General features: G+C 46.5%; 1 protein-coding gene across 3 annotated transcripts; it reads right to left on the reverse strand.

Annotated features, from left to right (window-relative positions):
- Positions 1 to 25076, reverse strand: fli1 (Fli-1 proto-oncogene, ETS transcription factor). 3 transcript variants are annotated; one of them, XM_062472313.1, is made up of 10 exons: positions 24867 to 25076; positions 22385 to 22470; positions 14511 to 14725; positions 13803 to 13957; positions 13197 to 13400; positions 7626 to 7694; positions 2023 to 2082; positions 1604 to 1663; positions 1437 to 1484; positions 1 to 1113 (listed from the first exon to the last, which is right to left on the reverse strand). In XM_062472313.1, exons 2-10 carry the CDS (start codon positions 22421 to 22423, stop codon positions 584 to 586), a joined length of 1380 nt encoding a protein of 459 aa, XP_062328297.1. In that variant the 5' UTR covers positions 22424 to 22470; positions 24867 to 25076; the 3' UTR covers positions 1 to 583. The 3 variants fall into 3 exon arrangements, with proteins under 3 accessions (XP_062328297.1, XP_062328296.1, XP_062328298.1); XM_062472312.1 differs by having other exon boundaries at positions 22358 to 22470; XM_062472314.1 differs by lacking the exons at positions 22385 to 22470; positions 24867 to 25076 and adding an exon at positions 18593 to 18754.

Here is a 25076-nt window from a genome sequence, read left to right on the forward strand (position 1 = left end):
TACAATTCTAGAAGAAACTCTCCACACATTCAGGGATGGAGTGAGGACAGAACATTGGAGAGAACTGATATGGGAACATAGCCAGAAACTGGACTAGGAAGAAGGCACGTGGTTTGCTGTATGCATTGAATGGTTGAGACCCAAAGAGAAATAGGCCCATGTCTTGGAATAGAGGCATTTAGAATGGAGGGTGAGAACATTTGCTCTCTCTTTGTCCCATCCCTGGGACTTTGTGGTTAACTGTGTATGATTTCAAAGGCACAATAACTGGATGCAGCTTCCAGAGGATGGGAAGGCAAATAAAAACCATCCAAAAAAACTAAAAGGGAAACAGTCGCAGATAAGTAGTATTCCATTTGGAGTGTAGCATCCATTTGTTCCCTAAACCCATTTATATATCATTTATAAGTCCTTCAATTTGGCAATCCTTCATTTGACCATATATGGGCACAGTCTCTAAAGAGAGTGTTTCCCTCAATCTCTTTCAGTTGGTTAGGTCTCATTAGTGAGAGAAAGTGGGTAATGATTGGTTTGGTTGTCGTAAAGCAGGGAGGAGGGGATAATCAACGGTGAGGGGAAGTACTTAGTAGTAACTGCCCAGGTGCGAGGGCACATGGGCGTTGGGGTGGCGAGGCACACTGGGGTTGGGGTAGATCCCCCCCGTGGGGGAGCTCCAGTAGGGAGCGGTGGGTCCGAAGAAGTTGGAGGAGGTGACTGGCATGGAGGGGGGGTGAGGGGACACAAAGTTGACCTTCTGCTGGTGGGCGTGGTAGCTGGGCACATAGGCCAGGTCCGAGGGGTATTTATACATGGAGGACTCGGTGGGGTGGGGCTGCAGAGCCTGGGCGATGCCGTGGAAGTCGAACTTGTAGGCGTAGCGCTTGCCGTGCACCTTGGTCATGATGTTCTTGTCGTAGTAGTAGCGCAGCGCGCGGCTCAGCTTGTCGTAGTTCATGTTGGGCTTGCTCTTGCGCTCGCCCCAGCGCCTCGCCACCTCGTCCGGGTCGGTCATCTTGAACTCCCCGTTGGTGCCCTCCCAGGTGATGCAGCCGGCGTTGGCACTGTCCGATAGGAGCTCCAGCAGGAACTGCCACAGCTGGATCTGACCAGAGCCTGAGGCAAGGAAGCACACAAACGCCCGCAAATAAACCCACACAGCTGAAATGATTTTCATTATTCATGACATTATTTATGATTTATTTTATGATGTTTAGAAATCCATAAAGACAAGAGGCGAGGATCTGCTGCTTGTCCCAGAATTCCTGGATGACTTAACAAGAGGACTAAGAAGCATCTTTACCATACTAAAACAACTCAGACCCAATCTTGTAAACAATAACTTTCAACGTGGCTACAACAAACAGCAATGCAGACCACCAAGACATTTGAAGTACTTTTCCCTCTCTGCCAAGGTATGCCCACGCTCCAATCCTTACCTGGGTTGGCCAGTCGACTGCTGGTGGGTCCCAAGATCTGGTAAGGATCTGTGAGGAGAAGGAGAGGTTTGTCAGACTATATCAAGTACCCATCTCTGTGGTGAGTCTGATCTGACTTGTGTGATGTATACGCTGGACAGAAGAAACAAGCTGCAAAAATCCATTACCTGGCTGAGGCCTGGCCTGCTCAGCGGACTTGGACACGTTCTGTGTGACCACCGGCGAGCCTGGAGAGGAGAGAGGTTAAAAGAGGGAAGAAAAAAGAAAAAAGAGAGAGGAAAAACAGAAGCGGGTTCAGCCACGGATAACATGCAGCCTATCCTGATGGCACGTCCGAAGCGTTCCAAAGCAAACAGGGCAGGAGCTAGCGGCTATGCTAAGTGCTGTGAGCGTCTGGTGTTCGGAGGCTGACGGCTGAGGTTTTAGTCGTTGGTGGTCTGGCCTGACGCGCTCGCGGCCGAGCGTGGCCTCTCACATGTGCCTCTGCGATGTGGGGCCTCGGTGTAAAATGACGAGGAGAGAGCTCAAAAGTTAGCTCTCAGCTAACTAAAAGTTCCCGGTGTGTTCCCGAGTGCACGATGCTCACCTTTGCCGCTGTGCATGCTGTTTGACCATCCTGTCCGTCTTACAGCATCGTATGAAGGGTCTGAGAAGGAGGAGATGGGGAAAAAAGAGGGCTTTGTTAATGCAAACGACTACCTCAGTCTGAACTCTATTATTCATCCAGTTCATACATATACACTTTACATCCACCCATCCCAATGTCACAAATGGATGAAGTGGCTCAGCTAGAGAATCTGGTTCTTAATGTTCTTGGCAGAGAACCCTATTGCTCCACTCTCCAACCCATCTCTGGAAGAGAACCTGGCCTTGAGGGAGCCGAGAGACTCTCTCGGAAATAAGGGGAGAGAAGGATGCCAAGAGGACACTATAAAAAGGTCTGCCTATCTCAGTGCTGTCCAAGAAACCCGTTACAGGATATCTGGCATGGGCGATGTGGTTTTATTTGGCATGCAATGATGTCTCCGAAAGTGAATGAACAAAGAAGATGGCTTTGATAAAAACAAAAACCGTTTGTGGGGAAAGTTGCAGCACAGACGACCATGAGCAGAGATGTCCACGTACACAAGCATGTGCCCAGATGCAACCAGATCCAACCGAGGATGCATCCCTTCTTGGTCATGCCACAAAAATGACTCCTGCGCTCTCACATCATAAACAAACGTGGACCCTCATTTCACTGTCTTACATGGCCCAAGAGGTCATTTGCTATGTACACAAGCTACTTGCAAGCTAGCCATGTTCCTGACTAAGTGACAAGCCCTCATTGACCAACTCACAGCGGCAGGAAGAAATATGATGCCTTTGTAGCCATGCTTGTTAGTCTACTTTCACTGTGCTGACGTCACGCTCCTTCAAGCCTTTGTGTCATTTCAGAGATCCCAAAGGGTTGCTTAACCAAGAAAGACAGGATTCTAGTCCAACTGTGCACCCCTCCAACCTTTTGTATCATCCTTTGGAGTAGATTGTTCCCGTGTGTGAACCAACTGGCCTGAGACATTGTTTGTGTGTGTTTGTGTAGTTGTGTGTATGTGTGTGAGTGTGCGTGTGTCTGTGTGTGTGCACTTGGTGTGTCATTAGAAATGTTGCCATGCTGACAGCTAGAACAAGACAGACTTAGTCATGTCATGACGAAGACCTTTTTTTGTCACAGTAACTTTACATTATTGACTCAAATGTTCCCTCAAAGGCACGTTTGTGGAGAGCATTCAGTGACTCATCAATGACCTCAGAGTCTACAATTGTCCAAGCTGGTTGTGTTCCGTGTCAAGGTTTAATATGCTATTCAACACTGCCCTCTGCTGGTCACAAGTCAATCGTTCAATACAAAATAATGAACAAATTGACTCTCATAATTTAAGTCTTGGTGTTGAATATTAGAAAAAGTGTCTCTGGATAACTTTGCCAACACAAAGTATTTTTTGTCAAATATGTCAATGTAATCCTTCACAAAAACAATATTTCCAATCTAATCCAAGTCTAAAAGTACTTTAACAGGATGTTAGTTTATTTCATTTCCTTGCACTCCTGAGTGTTGACACTTTATAAAAACGTCCACAAGAAGAAACCAAAAAAGAAAACGCTCTTAAAGAGACCCCCGTTTCACTGATTTCTAACTTTTCAATTTTTAACCCTAGAGTTGCCTCGCGGACCTGAAATTGGACGTGCTGAACAAAGGCAGGGGGCTCTCCTTCCTCTCCATGGGCTGGGTCTGAGGCTAAAATGGAGGGATGGAGGTGGAGGTAGGAAGGGAGGGAATGGAGGGGATGACAGAGTGAGAAAAAAATTGTGTAAGAGAGAGAGACAGAGAGAGAGAGAGAGAGAGAGAGAGAGAGAGAGAGAGAGAGAGAGAGAGAGAGAGAGAGGGGGGGGGGGGAATGACAGAGTGAGCAAAATATAGAGTGCAGGAGAGAGAGAGGTAGGTAGGTAGGTAGGGAGAGGTGGAGAGGGGTGAAGGAATAACAAGCGAGTAGGCTAGAGGGCTTAGCTGACTTGTCAGGTCCAATCTGGGGAAGGCCGGCGGGATAGCCAAGGAGCAGCGACTGGGGGAGAGTCCTGGGAGAGTTGTGTTTCCTGCCTCCTTTCGCCTGCAGACAACCTCTCTTTGTTTTAACTGCCCCCCCCCCCCCATCCCACTTTCTGTTTCCCCCCTCAACTCCCCCAAAAATCACACAGGGGCTACCTCCTTCCAAGAGAAGAGAAGGGTCACTAACAGAAGGGCAGTAAAGAGAGAGAGAGGGATAGAGAGAGAGACAGAGAGAGAGACAGAGAGAGAGAGAGAGAGAGAGAGAGAGAGAGAGAGAGACAGAGAGAGAGAGAGAGAGAGAGAGAGAGAGAGAGAGAGAGAGAGAGAGAGAGAGAGAGAGAGAGAGAGAGAGAGAGGGAGAGGATATGAGAGGAGACTTAGGCAGACGAAACACAACGGTGGAATTTGAAAAGACAACAATGATGGCGGATATAGCTACTGTCTGGTTCAGGAGGGGGACTTCTTAAATAGTGTTGGCCTGAACAGCCTACTTCCAACGAGACAGGTCACATAGCCAATATCCTCACACACACTGCGGACTAGAGAAGCTACTGCGTTCACACACACGAAGCACAAAGAAGCAAAGAAACACACACCTAGCGAGGTCAACTCAGACATAGACAGAACTATACACACAAAAACACATCCAGTATGGTTAGACACTGATACGAGCGGGCGTGCAAATAGAAGCCCCCATCTCTCCCATCATTTTCCAGGCTTCTCTCTCCTTGACTCTCCACCTCTTTCTCTGCCTGTCTTTCTCTCATTCTCTCTCTCTCTACCCATCTCCCTCTCTCTCTCTCTCTCTCTCTCTCTCTCTCTCTTTCTCGCTCTCCCTCCCTCCCTCCTTCCACGTTGCGCCAGTTTCCACACGGGCCGGGGTGTGGTGCACAATCCTGGGAGACACGACAGCAATCCAGCTAGTCAAAACAAGGGGCTGAGCAACCGATGAGAGCGTCCAGCCATAGACCGCTCTTAACCCACACTCTCAGCTAAGGAGGGAGGCCGCCCCAGACAGACTGGGCAAGGTTTCCCTGACCCCATACACAGGTGCATCTGCTCAGCACGAGACGAGAGCCCGAGGCCGTACCGTACACGTACAACCACAAGGATACAACAGCCCGCGAATAGAGTTTCCGTGGACGCGGCGCGCCTCCAGTGTATGTCTGGAATATAGAGTGAGCGCGAATCAAACGGTTTCAACGTGGGAGGCCAAGGAAGGAGAGATGAAGGAGGGGGCAGAGGACAAAGAATGGCCCATCAATCTCTCAAGCTGCCTCTGTAGTGGCTACTGAGCACCCATGTGGTAAATCTCCTGCTCGCGTCCTCCAGGTTAGACGACATGCACGGTGTGTGCACGTGGACGCACGCTCACGCACAAAGGAGCAAACGCAAACACGCGCAAGCACGCAAGCACATACTAGCACGTGCACGCGTGCACACACACACTTTATCGACTGAAGACACATCGACACACACACACAAACACACACTTCCATAGCTGCTGCATTCCATTTCTATGCTTTCTTTTATTCATAACATTGCATTTGACACCAGACAGTCTGGAAAAGATTTAGAGGTCTCCAGCTGAATGCCAGTACTTGCTCTACCCTGGGAGAACCTGGATGTGGTTCAACCAACTTTCTAAAGGCAATATGACTGGGAACATCTGGCCATTTGGGATGTGAGCGAGCCTTGATAGAGGTTCAGAGCTGGCTTCTGTTGTGAGCTCCTAAGCAAGACCCATTTTATGAAGTTCTGGCGGCGGCTACCCGTATTCTGTTATTGGAAGCGGTGAGAAGCACTGGGTGTTATGGGGATCGGTCGTGTGGTGCTGCGAAGGGGAAACGCTGCTGAGGGAGTGACCGGTTATGTGTGCCAGTCCAAATACCTGCCAGTGAGAACCAGGAAGACAGGGGTCAGGGGTCGGCCCGCAGAATCTTATCTCTCCCTGTCCGTTGGTCCGGCCTCGCTGCGTGGACAGGGAACGGTGTAGCGCCGATGAGGGGGGATTTATTCATCTGCACAGTCGTCGTCACCCCCCCCCCCTACACCCCCCCTCCCTTCTCAACCCACTCCGTCTAGATAAGCGATTGTCCTGTGAGCGAGACTATCACTGTTATTGCAGCCTGCTCTCTGGTGGGGTGGTGACTTCACGTTTCCACTCTAAAGGACTTGTAAGTGGTTTTCACAGAGTTTGGAGAACAATCCCCCCCCAAAAAACTTTTAAACAGGTCAGATAGATCGGTTAGCCCTCTCAAAAGACCGTAAGGATTAAGGAATCTATAACTTTTTATTTGGGGGATGCCCTTCAAAAAACTCAAGGACATCTTACAGAAAATGAGCTTCTATAGGTTAAAAACTGTGGAGGTTTAAAAAATACGTCTAAAATCAGGATACAGATCAAACAAACATTTAGTACAACGTGCCTTCAAACTGAATTTGAATTACCACAATAATCCCCTACAGCTTTTCAAAAGTTCCTCAACCACTGACACGAGACACGCAAAAAGACCCTGGCGTTTCCTCCGCTAGGCCTGTTTTCCTTAACACGTGCCCCTTCCCGTCACAATAAACTCCAGTCCAGTCTATAAAAACAAAAACTAGCTTTCCATCTCCCTCCCTTTCCTGTTAAACTCGGTTCCTACCACCTGTCTCTTCACATCCTCCCTACCTTCCTAAATTATGTTCACAGCCCTTCTTCCGTCCATCTTTTATCTTCCCCTTGCCTCCCAACAAAGATCCGTAGCCACGTGTGCCTTTATCTTGCTAATCACCCTCCATTCTGAGCTAGCCCTCCATTTCCCTCTTTACAGGTATAGGCCTCGGAAAGCATTGATTGGGGCTAGTGCTGTTGTTATTTGGGAAACACAAAAGGTGCACCTGCCGATGCCGCTGTCTGGGTTGTCGGCGGTGAATGTGTTCTCTGTGGCAGGGGAGGGGGAGCTGGCGCTGGCTCTGAGCGCGTCCGTCTCTCAGGGGCTGGCAGCACGAGGCAGAGCGTGGCGCTCCATTGTTTTGGTTTAATGATCCCGCCTAATGAGAAGGTTCTGTCTTCTCAGAAGGGACCCTTCCTCTCCTCAATGTCTGTCTCCCACGCTTTGCGCTGTCTCTCTCCGTTTTGCGCTCTCTCTCTCTGTTACTAGCTCCCCTCTCTCTACCTCTCTCTCTCTCCCTCACGGTCAGTTTCTTTCTCTGGTTCTCACACACTGTTTCTCCCTCTCTATCTCTCAGTTAGTCTCTCTTTCTCTCTCTCTTTCTGTCCTCCAGCATGCTAACCTGTGCACTCACCTCAACATCCCTGCCAGGAGAGCTCCTCACAGTGACTTGAGTGTTCAATAGTCTCAGGCAAAGGATGATGGACCAATTACACACGCAACGCATGCAAATCCAAATAACGAACGAATGTAATAGACACATAGTGGTCCAGAGAACAGACTGTTTCAGTCACCCGGGCTCAAAGAAAGCTCAGCCACTCAAAAAAAAACATCTTCAAGGAGATAGTTACCCATTACAAAAGGGAAGCATCTCCATTATAGACTATTTGAATCTTTGTTGAAGTAAAAAAGTGTGTTTATGTGGAGGGAAATGTCAAATCCTACCTTCTTTGGCAGCCAGGCGTGGAGACTGGTCCGTGTGAGATGGAGTGTTATAGGATAGCGATGAGCTACCTGCAACAAGCAGCCACATCAACATGTCAGAGATCTCAAAAGCAAAGGGAAAACTTGACAGAAAATCACTACAATCCTGAATATTGTGTCGCATTAGCATACCGCCCATAGTATCAATATTATTTTCTGCACCTCTGTATGTGTTTACTTCTTTACAAATGTTTGTTCAGCAATGATGTTTAAACAGCTGACACCGGGCTAGCACTGGCTGCCAGCCAGCAGATGGCAGTAAAAAGATTTCAGTTCCCTGTTACAAGGATGTGTGCTCAGCATGCATAAGCTTAAGCTATACAGCAACGTCCCAAGTGACCATCCAGGGGAAAAACACATCAACCTATTTCAATGTTTTTTTTTTTTTTTTTTTTTTTTTATAAAACCAGCAGAAGGACTCAAAATGTACACTCTAAACCTGGAATGCAATGTAGTCATAGTCAACGGGTTAACAGTGAAACCTACTTCTGAGCACTAAACTAAAGGAGGGAAGCCTCAGCTGCACATGGCTGGCTATTCATTTCACCTTATGGAGCAGAACTCTAGACTGCATTCCTCCGCTTACACTTGCACCCTGGGCGGCACCAAAACGCTCTCTTAATTTTAGCCGCCCCGAGGCATAAATCAAGGAGTGGAAAAACAGACCCCAAAAATGCGCTGAGAAAACACTGCTCGACTTCTGCGTGGGGAGCGTTGGCCTGAACACGACTACCAGTGGGAGTCTGGCTGGCTGGGAGATCGCTCTTCTCTCTTTTCTGAATGGAGGGCAGATACGAGACGCGTGTAGGTGTGTGGCACCATGGCACGCCCGTGCCGAGGACAGGGGGGGGGGGGGCGGGGATGGGGGTGGTAGTTGGAGGTGGGGGTGAGGGGAAGGTGGGGGTGAGGGGAGGGTGTGGACGAGGAGGGGAAGGTGGGGTGTGGAGGGTGGTGAAGGTGGGGATCGAGACGCATTGGTTGGTGTGTGGGGGACTGGAGGTGAGGGTCGGCGGTTGACCCCGGGGGTCTGTTTTTTTTTGTGTGTGGGGCGGAGGGGGGGGGGGGGCAGGGTAGTTCTGGGGGGACTTCACACACATATTCTAACCCCCCCCCCCCCACCCCACGGCACCCCCCCCTAAGGCTCTGGTCCCAGTTTGGATCTTGGGGGTGGCTGAACAGGGGAGGCATTGTGTGGATGGGGGTCCCTGCACGGCAATCAAACGCAGCTCGGCGTACAAAAATAATTCCACACACCAGGCAGTGGAGGCACGCCGCCGAGACATCCACGCTGAAAGAGAGGGCTGAGGGAAGGAAGGGAGGGGAGAGAAGGAGAGTGAAAGAGAGAGAGAGAGAGAGAGGGAGAGAGAGACAGGGGTTGACTCTCCCCACACTGAGTCCCACATGTGGCAGTCTCTCAGACAGGCAAACGGGCAGAGAGGCTGAGAAAAACCACAATCCAGCCCATAGCACTGACAGAGGGAGGGAGAGAGAGAGGAGAAAAGAGACAGACAGACAGACAGACAGAGAGAGAGAGAGAGAGAGAGAGAGAGAGAGGGAGAGGGAGAGGGCGAGAGAGAGAGAGAGAGAGAGAGAGAGAGAGAGAGAGAGAGAGAGAGAGAGAGAGAGAGAAGAGAAGAGAAGAGAAGAGAAGAGAAGAGAAGAGAAGAGAAGAGAAGAGAAGAGAGAGAGAAGAGATTTGGAAATGCAGCCCTTGACACTTTGGGAGCGAGGAAATCTTGGCCACAGCTTGTATTTATTTGGACCCCCCCAACCCAAAATATCTAAAGTCTACAGTAATCTGAGGGATGGGGGGAGCAGGGGGAGGGGGGGACTGGCTGGTATTCAGCTTCTCCTCTCCTCCTCCATCCCTCCATATCCACATCTGCGCAGGGTCTGCTCTATGACATAACACACCTCTATTTTCTTTCCCTCTCTTTCTCCTCCTTTTCTATGACTGATTGCTTCTTTAAAAAGACCCCCGGCCACCATCTTTGCGCACCATAATATTGACAGAAATCTTTCAGAGATGGCATGACGTCACGGCCAGCGACTGGGCCTCTGGTGTTGGTTTTGTCCCGCCCGCTCAAAGATGCCGCCGGCCGCCTGCACCCTCCCCTTCGGGCTAAAGGACACCCCCCCCACAGTCAGCCAAATGCCCGAGAGACCCGACTTTCAGACACTTGGTTAACCCGGTCCCCCTTTAAAACAGACCCAGAATGCTTTGTAATGGTTGCTAACGACGACAGCTGACAGCCAGGCCACACCGCTCCAGCTCTGCTCCGGTGCTAATCTGCCAATAGAAAGCACTAATGCAGGGAGAGCCCCCCATAAAAACGTAGCATGAGACAGCGGGAGAAAGAGAGAGAGACTGACCGAGTGACTTAGGTAGAGACATAGAGAGAGAGGGACACTGAAAGAGAATGACACAGAGACACGTTGTGTGTGTGAGAGAGAGAGAAAAAGAGAAAGAGAGGGGGAGAGAGAGAACTCCAGACCTTCCTCCACAGCCCTCCAGCCCAGATGTTTATGGTCTGCATAAACTATTGAGGGCTTGAGAATGTCCTCCAGTCTGGAGTAAGCACACAGCACACAGCAGCAGCAAGAGATGCAGTTAAATGTGGGAGCCCAGACTTATCACTCTCTCCCACTCTCTCTCTCCCTCCCTCCCTCCCTCCCTCCCTCCCTCCCTCCCTCCCTCCCTCCCTCCCTCCCTCCCTCCCTCCCTCCCTCCCTCCCTCCCTCCCTCCCTCCCTCCCTCCCTCCATCCCTCCCTCCCTCCCTCCCTCCCTCCCCAGACACATAGAACAAGGAGAGCTACAGGAAAGAAAACCATTACAATTCTCCAATGACAATGTTCATTTTCACATACTTCTATAAAAAGCATCGCTCTCTCTCGCTTCCTCTTTTGTCTCGTATCTCTTCTCTAATTTTGCCCTCTCTCTCCCTTTCTCCCCATCTCTCTCTCCCTCCCTTTCTCCCCATCTCTCTCTCTCTCTCTCCACCTCCATCTGGGCCAGTCTTCCATGTCAGAAGATAGATCCTCTCGTTGTCTGAGGTTTTCTGGCTCTGCTCCGTTTCCAGCACATGTGGTATCAAACCGACCTACACGGGTGCGATAAAGCAAACAGTCCACAGTCCCTCCCTGACAGACTAATTTGTACAAATTCTCAAATTGCGGCCCCAAATTGAAAGCACATTGGGGCGCGGGCGGCCATCGCTTATAAAAATCTGGATAAGTGACCAACAATGAGGCCAAAATAATGCAGAGGCACCCAGCCTCATTCCAGCGAGCAGCTGGGTAGGTGGGGGTTCTGATAGGTCCGGCACGGTGTCTACGTGCCATACCTGGCCCTATGTGGGTGTGTGTGTGTGTGCACATATGTCACTCTTTCTGCCCCCAAACAAAAGAAAAGTGCTTCATGACACAAATAGTTTTTAGTTAGCGTATCAAAACGCGTACACATGATGCACACAGATGTGTGTATGAAATGATTGTAGCGGGGGGGGGGGGGGAATTGTGTGTATGGAGGGGATAGGATGGTGGGGGGGAAGGGGGGGAGGGAGGCGGGGTTGTTGGAAGACATCACATGGCCTATAATCACTAAATACTTCCAGGGCCTGACTCCCCCCCCCCCCCACTCTCTGTCTGAGCTGGAAGCTCGGCCGTGCTCCAGCTCTCGTGAGTGAAGCCAGAGGTCTTCATTCTGGCCCAGGCTACTCCTCGTCTGTGATTGTGTTTGTTTGTGCTGCGGGAGTGGGGGGGGGGGGGGGGGGTGGATAGAGGTCGGCTTCGGTTCTTCTACGAGAAAAATCTGGAGTGCCCGCGGGGGTCAGGATAAACGCTGGAACCTCCCCTTCCCTCCGACATGCCTTCACTCACTCACGCGTTGCCTCCGAGCCCTCGGGGGCAAGGCCGTATACCATACCATGGCCCTTCTCTCAAAGGGCCCCTGCCTGCCACTGGTCAGTCCACGCACGGGTCGGTCAGAGCGCTTGTCTCTCCGGCTCAGGAACGCATCCAAAGCAATTTAAGTTGCCGAGCGGGGGATTCCGAAAACATCTCTTCTGTTTCCAAAACACACAAGGGCTAAATCAAAAGGACGAGTGGCAGGGAGAACCACAGTATAGTGAATCTAAGCCCAGGCTAAGGTCTGCGGCAAACCGTCCCTAATGAAAACTGCTGCCCTGCATATAGAGAAGTAGAGAGATAGAGAGAGAGAGAGACACAGAGAGAGAGAAAGAGAGAGAGAGAAAGAAAGAAAGAAAGAGAGACAGAGAGACAGTGGGCTCTGCGATTGACAAGAAGATGCAGAACTGCCTGATGATCCAGACACGCGCGCGCGCACGCACACACACACTCGCTCACACATACACAATGGGGCCGTTATACTCAACAACAACCATCCTCTACTCCCAGACGCCACGCTACGGAGAAAAACTGTTGACACCCGCGGAATAAAGTTCCCATTACATCACGGGCTGAGACATTTTTAGGAGCAGCATTAAATGCAGCCGACCCATCAGCGGCTCCACCCAGCTCAGTGTCATGATGTTCTCTGCCCCCGCTCCGAAGCACAAGCCATTAGCATCTCCTGCTAACTAGCACATGTGTGTTTGTGAGGCATAGCAGGATGAAAACCGAGACATCTATTAGGACATTTATGACTAGCTGATTTAGAGTAATAGACTGTTCACTCTTTAGGCCAAGAAAAGGAGTAACGTATTCATCCAGTCCAACCTCAGGCTAACGTGCTATGCTAAAATACTAGCAGTGCAGCTTGCCACCACGATGCATCAAATACATTCAGCCAAGGCTGAATTGACAACTACCGAAGTAACACTGAACACTGAGCAAACTTTACTCAGTCCAGTTGACCGGCCATGTGCCATATGCTGTACTTCTCCCTGACATGCTGCTTCTAAACACCATTTGCATGTGGGCGCAGGGAGAAAGCATGTTTCTATGGAGCCGTACCTCATTGCCAAAACATGCAGTAGAAAAGTGCACAGAAAGGCCCCTCAATAGGATGAGAGCAGAGCAGGCTTCTCTAGTCAATTACAGATAAACTTCCCTTGCCAGGCTGAACACACAGGCCTTATGTCTGCTCCTGAGGCAATGCACCTGGGCTTCATCTTATTGTGGACTATGGCCTGTCCCCAGTAGAGAAGGGGGGGGGGGGCATGATGGTTATCTAAAGAGGAAAGTTCCCTAAAATCCACTATAGCTGTGCCAAAGTCCGGCCTGCCATTTTGGATATAAACAGTTTCCTAGGAATCGGTATCACTGTTAGGCAACTGTGTGCAGTGACAATGCAGCATGAGTGATGCTACTCCCCTGGTTTGGCTTTTTTGTAAGGGCTCCCCATCCAAACGCAGAAAAGAACAATATGTTTAAAAGTCTACACTTTGAGTATTACCATAGAATTACAGAATAGTTTACTATACAGTTCTTTGTTTGTAACAGGCTAGTGATAGTGATCTAGAAAGCATTTCTAACAGGTTGTGAATACATTTTGTTTTTTCTCAACTCACTTTCCCTGAGGTAATTGAGATGTGAGAGCAGGACTTCGGCGTTGTACATGGTGGTGAGACGGAGGAAGTCTTCCTTGCTCATCTTGCACAGATCCTTGCCGTCCGTGTTCTGGAACATGGCCGTGTCAATCTCCAGCAGGCCGTACTCCTTGATGGCCCATTCCAGCCACTGACGGACATGGTCCTGCGACCACAACGAAGGGTCTGGTGGGAGAGAAGCAGAGAAGGCATGGAAGTCACGCAAGCTGTCGGGCCTGAAGTTCTCCTTCAGAACATGGAGCAGCTTATTGTCATTCGATAATATCTACTATTCTGATGCTGTGGATGCCTAAGAGAATACAGGATGTTTTTACTGAGGCGACAGCCTAGTGATGGCCTAGTGATGTCAATTGAACTGCAGTCAAAACAAACAGAACAATAAGATATCGAATTAACTGTACTCAGGCGTCCGCAAGACTGATTGAATGCATAAAGGCTGAAATGTTGACATCATGAAATGTAATTGAATAGAAGCAAATCTTGGATGTTTGGGTTGATAACTTGGGTGTGTGGGTTCATTGTGATGGGAGGGGCTGAATAAAGAGGGAGGCGATGAGCAACCGTTACCTGCGGGGACAATGACCCTCCTCTCATTGGTGGTCATGTTGGGGGGCGCGGCGTTCTTCTCGTCCATGTAGTTGCCGTAGTTCATTTGAGATGAGTCGTTCCCACCCACCAGCTTATTGCATTTCCCCACAGTGCAGTCTACAGGAGACTCCCGACTGCAGAGACACCAGGGTCATCAGTTTAGATAAATGGTCTGTCTCAGACTTTACGTTGTCTCAGAGTGTACACACAATTGGATGGAGCCTTTCAGTAACCTTTTGGATATCTGGACCCCATGAAAGACCAAAGTCCCAACCCACAATGAGACACTGTTCCTGTTAAATGCGTATTTGGTTAAGTAGTAGATCGTTCTGCTGTATTAATGATCTCTATTAACAGTAATACTGTACCTACTTAAGGTTTCAGCAAGTGGACAAAAGGTATTTCCAAAGACTAGACTACCTGTTCAGATTTAGCCTAGACAAATTATTCCTGCCATTTGAGATACATACTTTCTAAAATGAGCACTTATGGGTTTATTGGTTTCCTGAACAGGGATTAAGCCAAGTCATAAACCCCCCCAAAAAATATTCTATAAGAACTCTCGGCAAAAAACGAAATCTGTGTGTCTATTGTGACTATGTCTAATCTGTGTCTGGGACTCCAAATCCAAATTTGACCAGCTCTAAAATAGTCTAGAGCTGTAAAATGGGTGGTAGGCTACTTTACCTAGATCCATTCATGTGTTCATATTCTCTCTTGACGTTGACTGGACGGACAGGTTGGTTAATCCACTCTTGCTGGGGGGGTAGGGGGTTGATTTTGTGGGGCTGGCCATAGTCCTGTGTGCCAGAAGCAGTCATGTCTGTCTTGGGGAGGGGGGCGGCAGCAGTGTAGGGCGGCTCAAAGAGGGACTGGTCTTCACTCACCACTGACAGCGCCTCCTGTGGGTGGGGAAAAGCACAACGTTACAGACATACACCTATCACGTCATCTCCCATCCTCCATCTCTTTCCCTCAGCCACATCTTCTGTTTACTGCAATTACTGCGCAGTTATGTGTTCCATCGCATATCTGCCCTCCTAAGTGGTTTGTGTATGCAGCAGTTGGGCCTAGCTAGCTTAAAGACAGCTTCCTGTTGACGTTATTGTGACTTCAAACGTGTCCACGCGGCCGCGTCCTGGGCGCTGCCGCGTGCAAGCGGTCTCGCCTCCGGCTCCCGGTCCGTCCGCCGAGGGAGGGGGAGACTCGCAGCTGAAGACTGAACAGAAGCAAACGGGGGTCAGTTCTACACTGACCCCTCTGCAGTGGCTCAGCTGGAGCAATGTCGGTTTATTAAAGAAAACAAACAGAGCAACTGGGGCTCGATGGAGGAAGGCTTTGTGTCCACGTGTTTGGTCTCTCGTCTTGGAACGAACGCTTGGAAACGCGGCCGTGTCTGAAGAGTGTCTGTCTACGAAGGGTGGCAAAACAAACAGGCTGACAACAATGTGGTAGCTATGACCCTCAGACACACAATGCCCAAACCGCTTAGTGCTCCTGGGCTCATTTCAATAGCCGAAGCATGATGCTGAGTCCTTCAGACCTAATGAGGTGTCTATGATACTGGTGACTGTTAAGACAATGCCAAATCAAACTGTGACAAATATCAAATGGTTTGCATTTCAGGGATTAGGATCACATCTGACGCACTTTGGGTCTCACAGCATCTGATGGCTAAGCCAAGAGCAGGACATCTTTAATCCTTGAGATTAAAGGTATTTATTTGCTAATGACATCTGAGACAGATCGTTTTGTGAAGGCATATTCTGTGCTGTGTAAAGGATGTGACGATATCATGAGCATTGTTGTCATTTGGTGTGAAGTTTGGGTAGAAAACAACAACGATTTTACAAACAGGACTTGTTTGTGCAAATATACAGTATGTTTTCTTACACACACTGTATCACAGCTGAAATACAACGACAAAGGACTAGCCTACATAATTATATACTTTATAAATATATACGTATATACATACTGTATATACTTTTATACTCTAGTCTCTCAGCATATATACGCAAAATAGTTGACCCATTGGAGTTACAACAATGCATGCGGCTGTCTGGTTGCTGACTGTATCCACATCCTGTGTAATCTTATCTTGAGATAGCTCATGATGTACATCATCAAGACTAATTAGAAGAACAAGTAGGGTATATGTACTGTACATGTCAGCGGTCTCATGGTAAATAAACACGGGCCCCACACGGGGTACAGACAAACTGCTTTAAATACCAGAATCTTAGTCAGAAACGATTCACAAACACTTTGGGAATTGCTTTTGGAACCCCGGGTTCATGCCACAGGTACAAACTCTTCAGTAAATGAAATGTCTCAAACATGGTAACTGTACAACAATAACATTTGTGGCCAGTCTAGTCCAAAGCAAAGGTCATAAAAAAACAGTGCTGGCATAGCTTGGCGACGTCACAGCGATGACATCGTTTCAGATATTGGCGTAGGTGGTTGAAGGAGGCTGGATGATATTGAGGGGACATCTGTTTTGGCACTTTGGCCTTCTGGACAGACATGACCAGTGATTTCATCGGCAAGACCAACATAGGCTGGGATATCTGAACCACCCAGCCCAGCTAGCTGGTGGATGATAAGGGCAGGCCAGTGAGGGAATGTCTCAATGTGGCCTGATAAGGGCAGACTCTGCTATTGTGGCTGTTGCACGTTAAATTTGCACTGACATATCAGAGTGACATATACACCATGTCATTCATGATTGGCAAGTGGCATGTGCCTATCAAGATCACAGAACGTTTTAAAAATAGGAGCGTGTGTGCGCTGATGAGCAGGCTCTGACGGCAGGCTGTGCCAAGGCTTTGTTTTCTACTCTGTATCAGTGAGAAGCACGCAGACCACCAGTGGCAGGGCGGGATAAGGATACAGTTGATTGATCTTGATTCTGACTGGGCACACTTCGCGTGAGCACCTACTCCCCGAAATGTGCTCCCATCCAATCTCTAAAATTTGAGTTTTATAGAAGTTTTATAGAAGAAGCAACCTGGAGTCAGGAGAGGTTTCATGTGTGAAAGCTCCTGACAAAAGTTTCCGATTTTTGATAATCATACTCTCTTTATACGATGGCACATCCGGTAAACATGTTATTAGCATCACTTTCAATATTGCAATCATCATTAATGTTATCTTCCTTATCATCAGCCTCACTATTATCGTCACCACGACCATAAATGGCATGGTTCAGTGATCACTGCTAACGGTGTGACACCTGTAACCTCAAATACCCCAGGGATTATGTCCACAGCCCTCCGTCGCAAAGCAACGCCTGAAAAGTGCGCATGTGCTTCATATTAAGACGTGCACATGTCTAGTTGGCGTTCATAAATCCACTGGAGGTGGGAGTGTAGGGGCGGGGGGGTCATTCCTGTCTTTTGTTTGAGAAGGAAGAGGAAACCTGTCAGGAAACAAGATTGTGTAGCACAGGAAACTCTCATGACTCGAGAACACCCTCTCTGGGTGAGTATGTTTGAATGCAGTCAGATCATTTTAATACATACAATCAGAGATGTCCATAAATAAATACTTCCACCGCAGTCATCACATCGAACAATTCATCTTTGTTTTCCAAATGTAAGTCTGCAATATGGACACGCTGACCGTCATTCCCATCCTCATACTAGTATAATGGCTTTTATGCTTTAACAACAATTGATTACCCTTGCTGTTTGGTCAAAGATTACAGTGTTCCAAAACTCATACCACACCCAGCTGCCACACTGACCACACATCCCCACCCCTCGCCATCCAAAGAAAACATGCCACAATTCTGTACGCAAACAATCACTTTCAATGTTTCTATATGGTTGGAAACCGTCCTATAGTGAATCTAGGCCGAGCGTTGGCAATATCTTCAAACAAGGACATATCTGAATGTTGAAATGTTGAATTTCAGGACCCTTGACACATCTGTACAACGGAGCATCTGGAATTCCAATACCGGGGCCAGCAGCAGGCTACCGTGCTACTCTGCTAGCAAGAGTGCACCAGCTCATTGTAATAAACTAATTTAAACATTCAACACTGTTAAATCCTTTGTTTGTGCAGATTAACTTTGACAACTAGCATTACATTTGTACGATGTTGAAATGTGTTGTGACACTTCGGTTTTTATCTCAATTGAGTTAACGCTTTTCTAAGCAGAATTGGGAAACAGACTTACACATAAACAGTGCTGTGATGAGCTCAACTCTGAATCACCAAAATTGTTTCGAATTAACCCAGACATCGTGAAAGGGTCCAAGGCGCCGTGCCACCAGTGTTGCGCAGCACTGACACATCGCTCTTAGCGAACGAACGCATTAGCCTATATGTATAACGACATGCTGTCTATTGTCAAACGCTCACTTATTTCTCAAATCCGTAAAACCAAACGCAGTTTACATGATTAATATAATTGCTCTGTTATTTGGTTTCTAAAATTCATATTCTAAACAACAACAAAAATCACACATTTCGATTTCAGACGTGCGTAAAGCGCGCTCGTTCCAAAACTTCTGTGTAGTCCTCTCTAAATCCCAACACCACTTTTTCCCGAAGATTTTGGTTGCAAAGGAAAAGGAAACTTGGTGAGAATGAGGAAAGGATAAGGTAATCTGGTTACCGCTCTTGGAGTAAAGAAAGAGCTACGCATTTCTGTATCATATGGCTACAGCTTAGACATAGCTACCCATGCTAAAAGGAGGCGCAACTCGAAAAAAGCATTCTCTCTCAAACTCGTACACCCCAACCTCCACCCTTACCTTAATAGTTCCGTCCATTTTGCGCAATTTTCAGCGGACCCCAACAATAATCCAAACATGACACGCTCCTGAATTAATTCCAGCCCCCGATATGTCGCGGAGAGAAAGAGTTACCGGATGGATTTTTTTCCGTCTAAATTTGGGAAGTGAAGTCACCGCTTTTGAGAAGGAAGCTATGTGTGTCACTGCAAGCCCTGCCTTCATCACAGCACCGAAAAGCAGGATACTTGTCCCAAAGAGATAAGCAGCAAAAACAATTGAGTGTTACAGCCCCGCTGTTAATGTTTTTACACGGAAATATTTACAGGATGGTTGCCAGCCTGTTATGCCGCATTGTTAAGACTTCGCATATCACAAACACTAATGAATGGGTTTGCTCTCAAACAATTTCATTTCATCAATGGGTTATTTGAACAAATACGATTAGCTGAATGGAAAAGCTTTTAATAGATGATACATGACTGTTATTAAACGGCGTTTTAGTGTAATTGCTGTTCTTTTCAGAGGCCCGAATCCGATCGCTGTTTTCTATATCGTGTCTCAATAAATCAGGTCATACATCATACTATGTTTACTGCGAAAAATAGATAAAATAGGGGTCTACTTTTAAGCAGACAGATGTGATCCTATAAATGCGGATTATATAGGCTACCTCTAAATTAAACTTAAGGGGAATGCAAACTTGAACTACCTGTGGAAGGGATTGTTGCAGTCTAGTCTTTGTTATAGCTTCCAAAGCCTCTGTGGAGTTTTCCCGTAACACCATTAATAAAATCCAAGCACGCAGCGCCTCAGTCACATAATGCTTACAGTCTGTTCTACACGTGTGCGTCTGTTATTCGACACATGAATGAATGATGATGGTCTGTGTACCACCTCCAGGACATTGAGATAGCTTGAAATGAGACCCTTTTTTAATTTAAGGATTTAAACATTCACCGAAATAAGTGTCGGCTATGTGTAGCCTATTGTATGATATACCGTAAATATTATTAGGCCTACTGTTGCTTTTCTCCCTATTGTTCCTGCATGCTGTTAGCTTAACGCTGGAATTGGCCCTATAGTGTAGGCTAGTTTTAGGCTTTGCCTCTCCTCATTGACGCACTGAACAAAGTCCCCACCCCCACGTATTTTTCCTTCCCTACCTTTCGAAATTGCCCTCATCAATTCAGGCACAATTTCGGCGCAGATTCTAGACATGGAGCCGGCTCTGAACGTGACCAGACCAACAGGACCCTGCCTGAGGGGAGCGGCCTCTGAGCGTCCAAAAGGAGCCCGTGCCGCAGCGACTGACAGACGGGCCGGTCTGTCTGCTCTCGACTTGGGGGTCTGTTGGGGGAGAGGCCCCCTCGAGACTACCACATCTGGATCCTGCTAGGGGTCAAGGCTTCTCCTGCCTGGGGCCAGCTCAGCCCATGTGTAATTAAGGGAGACACCTTGTTTAACTGTTAAGTTGCTGTTCCTTTTTCATATTCAACATTTAATAGTTGTAATATTCGTCATTGACATAATAGAATGACTCTCTTTAGTAGTTAGGACAGGAGAATGAATAGCCAACATCCGACAAGAAAATATTTCTTGGTGACCATTGTGACCATTGCAGCGAACACTAGCCCCCAAATAGGGGAATTGAAGTTTGAAGTATGGTGCTAATAAAATTATTCACATAGTAATTTACTGAACACTCGTTGTGTAGAAAGGCAAAGGGTGGGTCGTAAGAACAGCCAAGGCCATAATGAAAACAATGTTAACAAACATTTTGGAAGGCCAATAAACAGATGCAAGTTGGTTTATACAGTGAACCACAGAACATCTGGCTTGACGCAGAAAGTTGACAGCCAGACGTTTCTTCCTACCACAAGCAGTAGGACACCAGTAGCGCCTATCCATTGGAGAAAGCATGAAGTGGGTGGATACCATTGAGGTTATGATCTGTATTTAAAGACCTGCCCTTGCCCATGCTTGCCCACTTCAATTTTATGGACAAACTGAAGCGCACCATTTGAGTCTCATAAATAGACATATAATTTAAAGATGGCAACTGCGGTGTTCAGTGGGCTGTTGACATTTTGGTGTACGGTATCATTATTTGACAAGCCACCAACAAGCCATCATTGACTTGTGTGGCTCGAGTAGGTTTCACTAAATGGCGAGGGCCCGGCTTCACGTGCATTAATTGTACGATCATCATTATCGGAAAACCCGGGAGCCATCTCGTTAAGTTGGCATAGGCTAGGCTTCCTTGGGCAACGCCTATGAATTCGCTTTTGTGACACACGCTTGCGGCCTTTATTATTTTAACCATGACATAGCCCCCGATATGGATCAGCCATTTAAGATTGTTCATTAGACGGGAAAGTTCTGTTAAGCCCCATACCTCTCACGGGCAGAAAGAGAACCGAAGTAAAAAAAATACCGAGGGCAAAAAAAACGGAGACTGCTGCACACAAGAGCGAACTGTCTGGCCCCTTGCTTGAGGCCATAATTAATTTGAGATTTATTTTGATTGGAGAGCTCTGGTCTCGCCTGGCCTTAACCAAACAAAACCAATGCTAGACTGTGGATTCGCTTGAATAAAGCAGAGTATTTCTTTAAAAGTTTGTCTTGAGGCATTCACATTCTGAGCGACATTATCCCCCGAATGCAAAACCGTATTGTACGTCTGGCATTTACATTTATTTTATTTGGCTGCTACTATCATTAAGACCTTGGTAGTCCTATGCCATAATAGACTATATCAAAGTTAGTAGAAATGTTTGGTTAATTCATTTTAGATCCACTATTCCCAATTGAACAGCATATTTGCCCTAACTCAAGAATGTCAATCAATAGGCTAAAAATAAAAAGTAGGCTATTGGGTTTTGCCAAAGTTCCTGAGCCATTTGTTGAATAATTATTGACCTACTTCACACCAAAAAAAATTCAAAGCATATTTTCTCCTCAAAAGTTCATGCTTTTTGAGTCACCCAAAACAAATCGTGAATTGTTCCCAGAACTCCAGCATGTGGCACTGAAATTTAAGTCTCTCAGCAGAGGCACAAACGTGGCTGTATGAAAAGGCCCCTTATGCAAAGGGCAATAAGTCTCCAAAACATAACAAGTAGCTGAAGGAAAATACCATGATTATAACGATATTATGAATGGCTTGGCCTCGCACAATTGCTCATTTTCAAAGTGCCCAGTATCCATGTTTGTGTATGCTTTAAAAACACCAAACAAGACAGATATCCATGAATGAATAGCAACAAAGCAACATTTCAAATGAGCAAAACAAAAAGCTTTTCTAAAAGGATTGGCTTTAGGCCATTCTAGACTATTCCAAAGCTGTAGCCTACACTGCAGGTTAATCGGTCTACAATTATGAGCGTGCATATTTCATTTATATCAAACTGTTCAAGGACTATCAGAGTTAGCCGGTTGGAGCAATTCCACGCTGTACCATGTGATTTGATGCAGAGTTTAAACGTGAAAACCAGATGTCCAGTATTTTCTTTGTTTACATTTTTTGAGACTGCAGCGGAGAGGGAAAACAGCATGATGTAAAAACTTCTGCATTTTAAACAAAATAAATGTAATTGTTATTGACACTAAAACCGATCACTTGAATCAAGGTGTGATTGAAAATCATTTTCGAAACACGACATCAAGCGGCTGTACAGATGCAATTGAAAATCATCGGAGGGAGATCTTATGCTATAGCCTTAAGGGAGGCCCCCTGAGGCCCCCCTGAGTCCCCCACCAACCCCAACACACACACAACATTACCTGATCGAAGAGACCATGTTGTCTTACCTTGACGTAAGACGAAGTGTCAGGTACGGTCTGAAACATGTTCTTTGGACTGGAAGGCCCAAAATGTGCAACAGCGTTCAAGAGCCCTGAGGAATAGCAAACTAAAATTAGTCGATATTAAACTTGTAGGATATTGTGTTCATATGTGTTTATTGGTACATTATTATTGGTGTTGCTGTTGTTGATTTAGTTATTACCAGAAATAACAAGCTTTTTATGGATATCCTTTCAATAGTGCAATTGTATAGGGTGCAATATGTGTGTGATAGGCATAATAACAAAACTGTTATTACAAAGTAAAAGGCCAATGTATTTCGCACTAGTCAGCAATGGTAGGCCTATACATGTCTCAAGATTTGGCTCTGTATTTGATTTCCAATTATATCTTTCTGATTGGGTTTATACGCTTCATATTCGAGGTAGGCCACTAGGCTAATGTGAACCCCAACTCCAGCCCACTGAAATTTACTTTTTTGTCTTCCAACAAAAATTATATAAAAATATTATTCACTCGCGTATTTGCAATTATAATTTTGACACACAACCGTGGTAAACGTAAGTTAGAGCCCAATTGGACTTTCCAATTACACAATTTATGGGCTAGACCTAATTGAAACAGCACTTTTTCACTTATGTCCTTGGCTACAGTATAGTCCTGTGCTATCGAAAACATGTCAATAGCCTTCATCAATTGAGCAGTTCACATTAGCGAACGCCTTGTGGTTTGATGAATTGCGTTCAGTTCCGAATAACCACTTCCACCAAGGAGGAAGGTCATATTTGGTTCACGAGCACCACCGGAAGTTTTAAGGGACATAAGATTCATTTTCAGCCATGTGACTGTCCTTATTAATTTGCCCCACAAATTAATTGACACATCCATGTTGCATAGGGCAGGTTTAACATCGTGCAAACAGTTTTTCTGTCCATTATTATAAATAAGCTACCACAGATCGTGTAAAAATTACAACAGAACTGTCCCTACTAGGTTCAGTTCCTCTAACTTGCTCAATAGACCCGTGTGGAGCAGGGTAGCAAACAGAACCCTTCTTCCCTACCCCCATCGCGTTCTCCCCTGAAGCTCGCCACATATTGAAGCACTTTTCGCTTTAATAAGTGCAGCTTACAAAGTCTAGGGTGAAAGGGCACTTCGAGGACGGTGTCTTTAGCCCTTCTCTCAATATGTAATTAACAAGAAGGCTGGCAAAAGCTGCATTTTACATTCCGGGCATCAATCTGGACATGCAGACTTTTTACTCACAGTTGAATTAATCTGAATTAATGGATTAAGCGCGGTTCTGTGGACTGGCACTGTGTCTAAACTGACTGTCCATAAGTGGGCAGTAGGCGATTTATTCAGGATAAGTCACTGTGCTGTTGAATTGTGGGTAGACGTGGACATAGTTTTGTTGTGTAGGCCTATATGGTAGACTTGAAAGGCACAATTGGGCACTGCATTGCTAATATAGACTCAGACATTCTAAATATAATCGGCCCATTAACTAAAACACGGCATGCACACATAGGCTAGCCTATCAGCACCCATCTTTTTTGTTCTTCATTTTTGGCTACATAACAAAAATACAAGGGATACAAGAAGAGAGTGGCCTATGAAACATTCTGAGTAGTAGCCAAATGACAAATTGCCTATACCAAGTGCTCACGAGATGATGCAAACAAATGACCATATTTCGTTCAGAGATATTTTCGTTCAAAATATCGTTTCATGGTGCCATTTCACGTTTCGTTGAAGTATTTTTTGTTATTGGCTTTCTGCCTTTTCCACCTTGCGTCTTATAAATTACCCAGGGGCTTATGAACATGACACGATGTATAATTGTAGGGCACCTCTGTTTTCTTCTTTTGCTCCTTCGGGCAAACGTTGGGCTCGCCTCATAAAGTTTCCCAAATGCATCCAATTTCTAAACGGTAAAAGAGCATAGAATTCCGCATCTGTAGCCAATTAGGCGGCTCGCGGCTCAGGAAGACTGTTGAATAACTGCATGGACTTTTCTCAAAGACAGCCCGTGGGCTGGAAGCCTCTAGTGTTACATTTTAAGCATCTTACCTTGCACGAAAGCGCGCAGTTATCCATCATAAATGAGAACAAACTGCCCAAACCTGCACTTTTCCACTCCAGTCTACGTGCATAGTAAGGCAAATAAAACGACATTTGAAAACAAAATAACTTGTTTTCCATACAAGAACAGGAAAATCTAACTTAGCCTATTCGAAACGGTATCGTCGTAACATGACATAGCCTACAGTTGTTGCACATGCACAGTGTAAACTTCCGACGACAAGGGATATGTAGCACATATTTAAAAAATGTTTATTCGGTACAGACATCAGCAATTCGGCTTACAAACCAGCATACATTAATTATTGAATTATTGTCTCCGACACAAGTTATGTTGCAGATGGTAACCCAAAGTAGGCTATTGTGGGTTTTATTTTTTTCATTTTAATTTTTGTCACTCACCTGTTGTTATATTGCCAGTCGTCAGTTCTTTCGATTTATTTATTCCTTAATTTAAATAATTAGTCCCATCTAACCAAACTCGTTACCATGGATGACAGTGAGTTATTTTGAAAAGGCGAATGAAGCGCTGAGTGTATGAATGGCAACGTTGGGGAGATGAGAGAGCAATCCGTCAGCAGCCAATGAGGAGCGAGAAAAAACACCCCTTGC

This window comes from Osmerus eperlanus, chromosome 11 (assembly GCF_963692335.1).
Source record: "Osmerus eperlanus chromosome 11, fOsmEpe2.1, whole genome shotgun sequence".
Taxonomy (NCBI): Eukaryota; Metazoa; Chordata; class Actinopteri; order Osmeriformes; family Osmeridae; genus Osmerus; species Osmerus eperlanus.

Bases quoted from the DNA above. Each gene is read 5' to 3' on its own strand.
- fli1 (XM_062472312.1), bottom strand. From the start codon at position 22,423: ATGTTTCAGACCGTACCTGACACTTCGTCTTACGTCAAGGTAAGACAA. The intron at 7,695-13,196 runs GTGAGTTGAGAA...TGCTTGTTGCAG, and splicing joins TCTCAATTACCTCAGGGAAA to GTAGCTCATCGCTATCCTAT. The intron at 1,664-2,022 runs GTGAGCATCGTG...TCTCCTCTCCAG, and splicing joins CAGCATGCACAGCGGCAAAG to GCTCGCCGGTGGTCACACAG.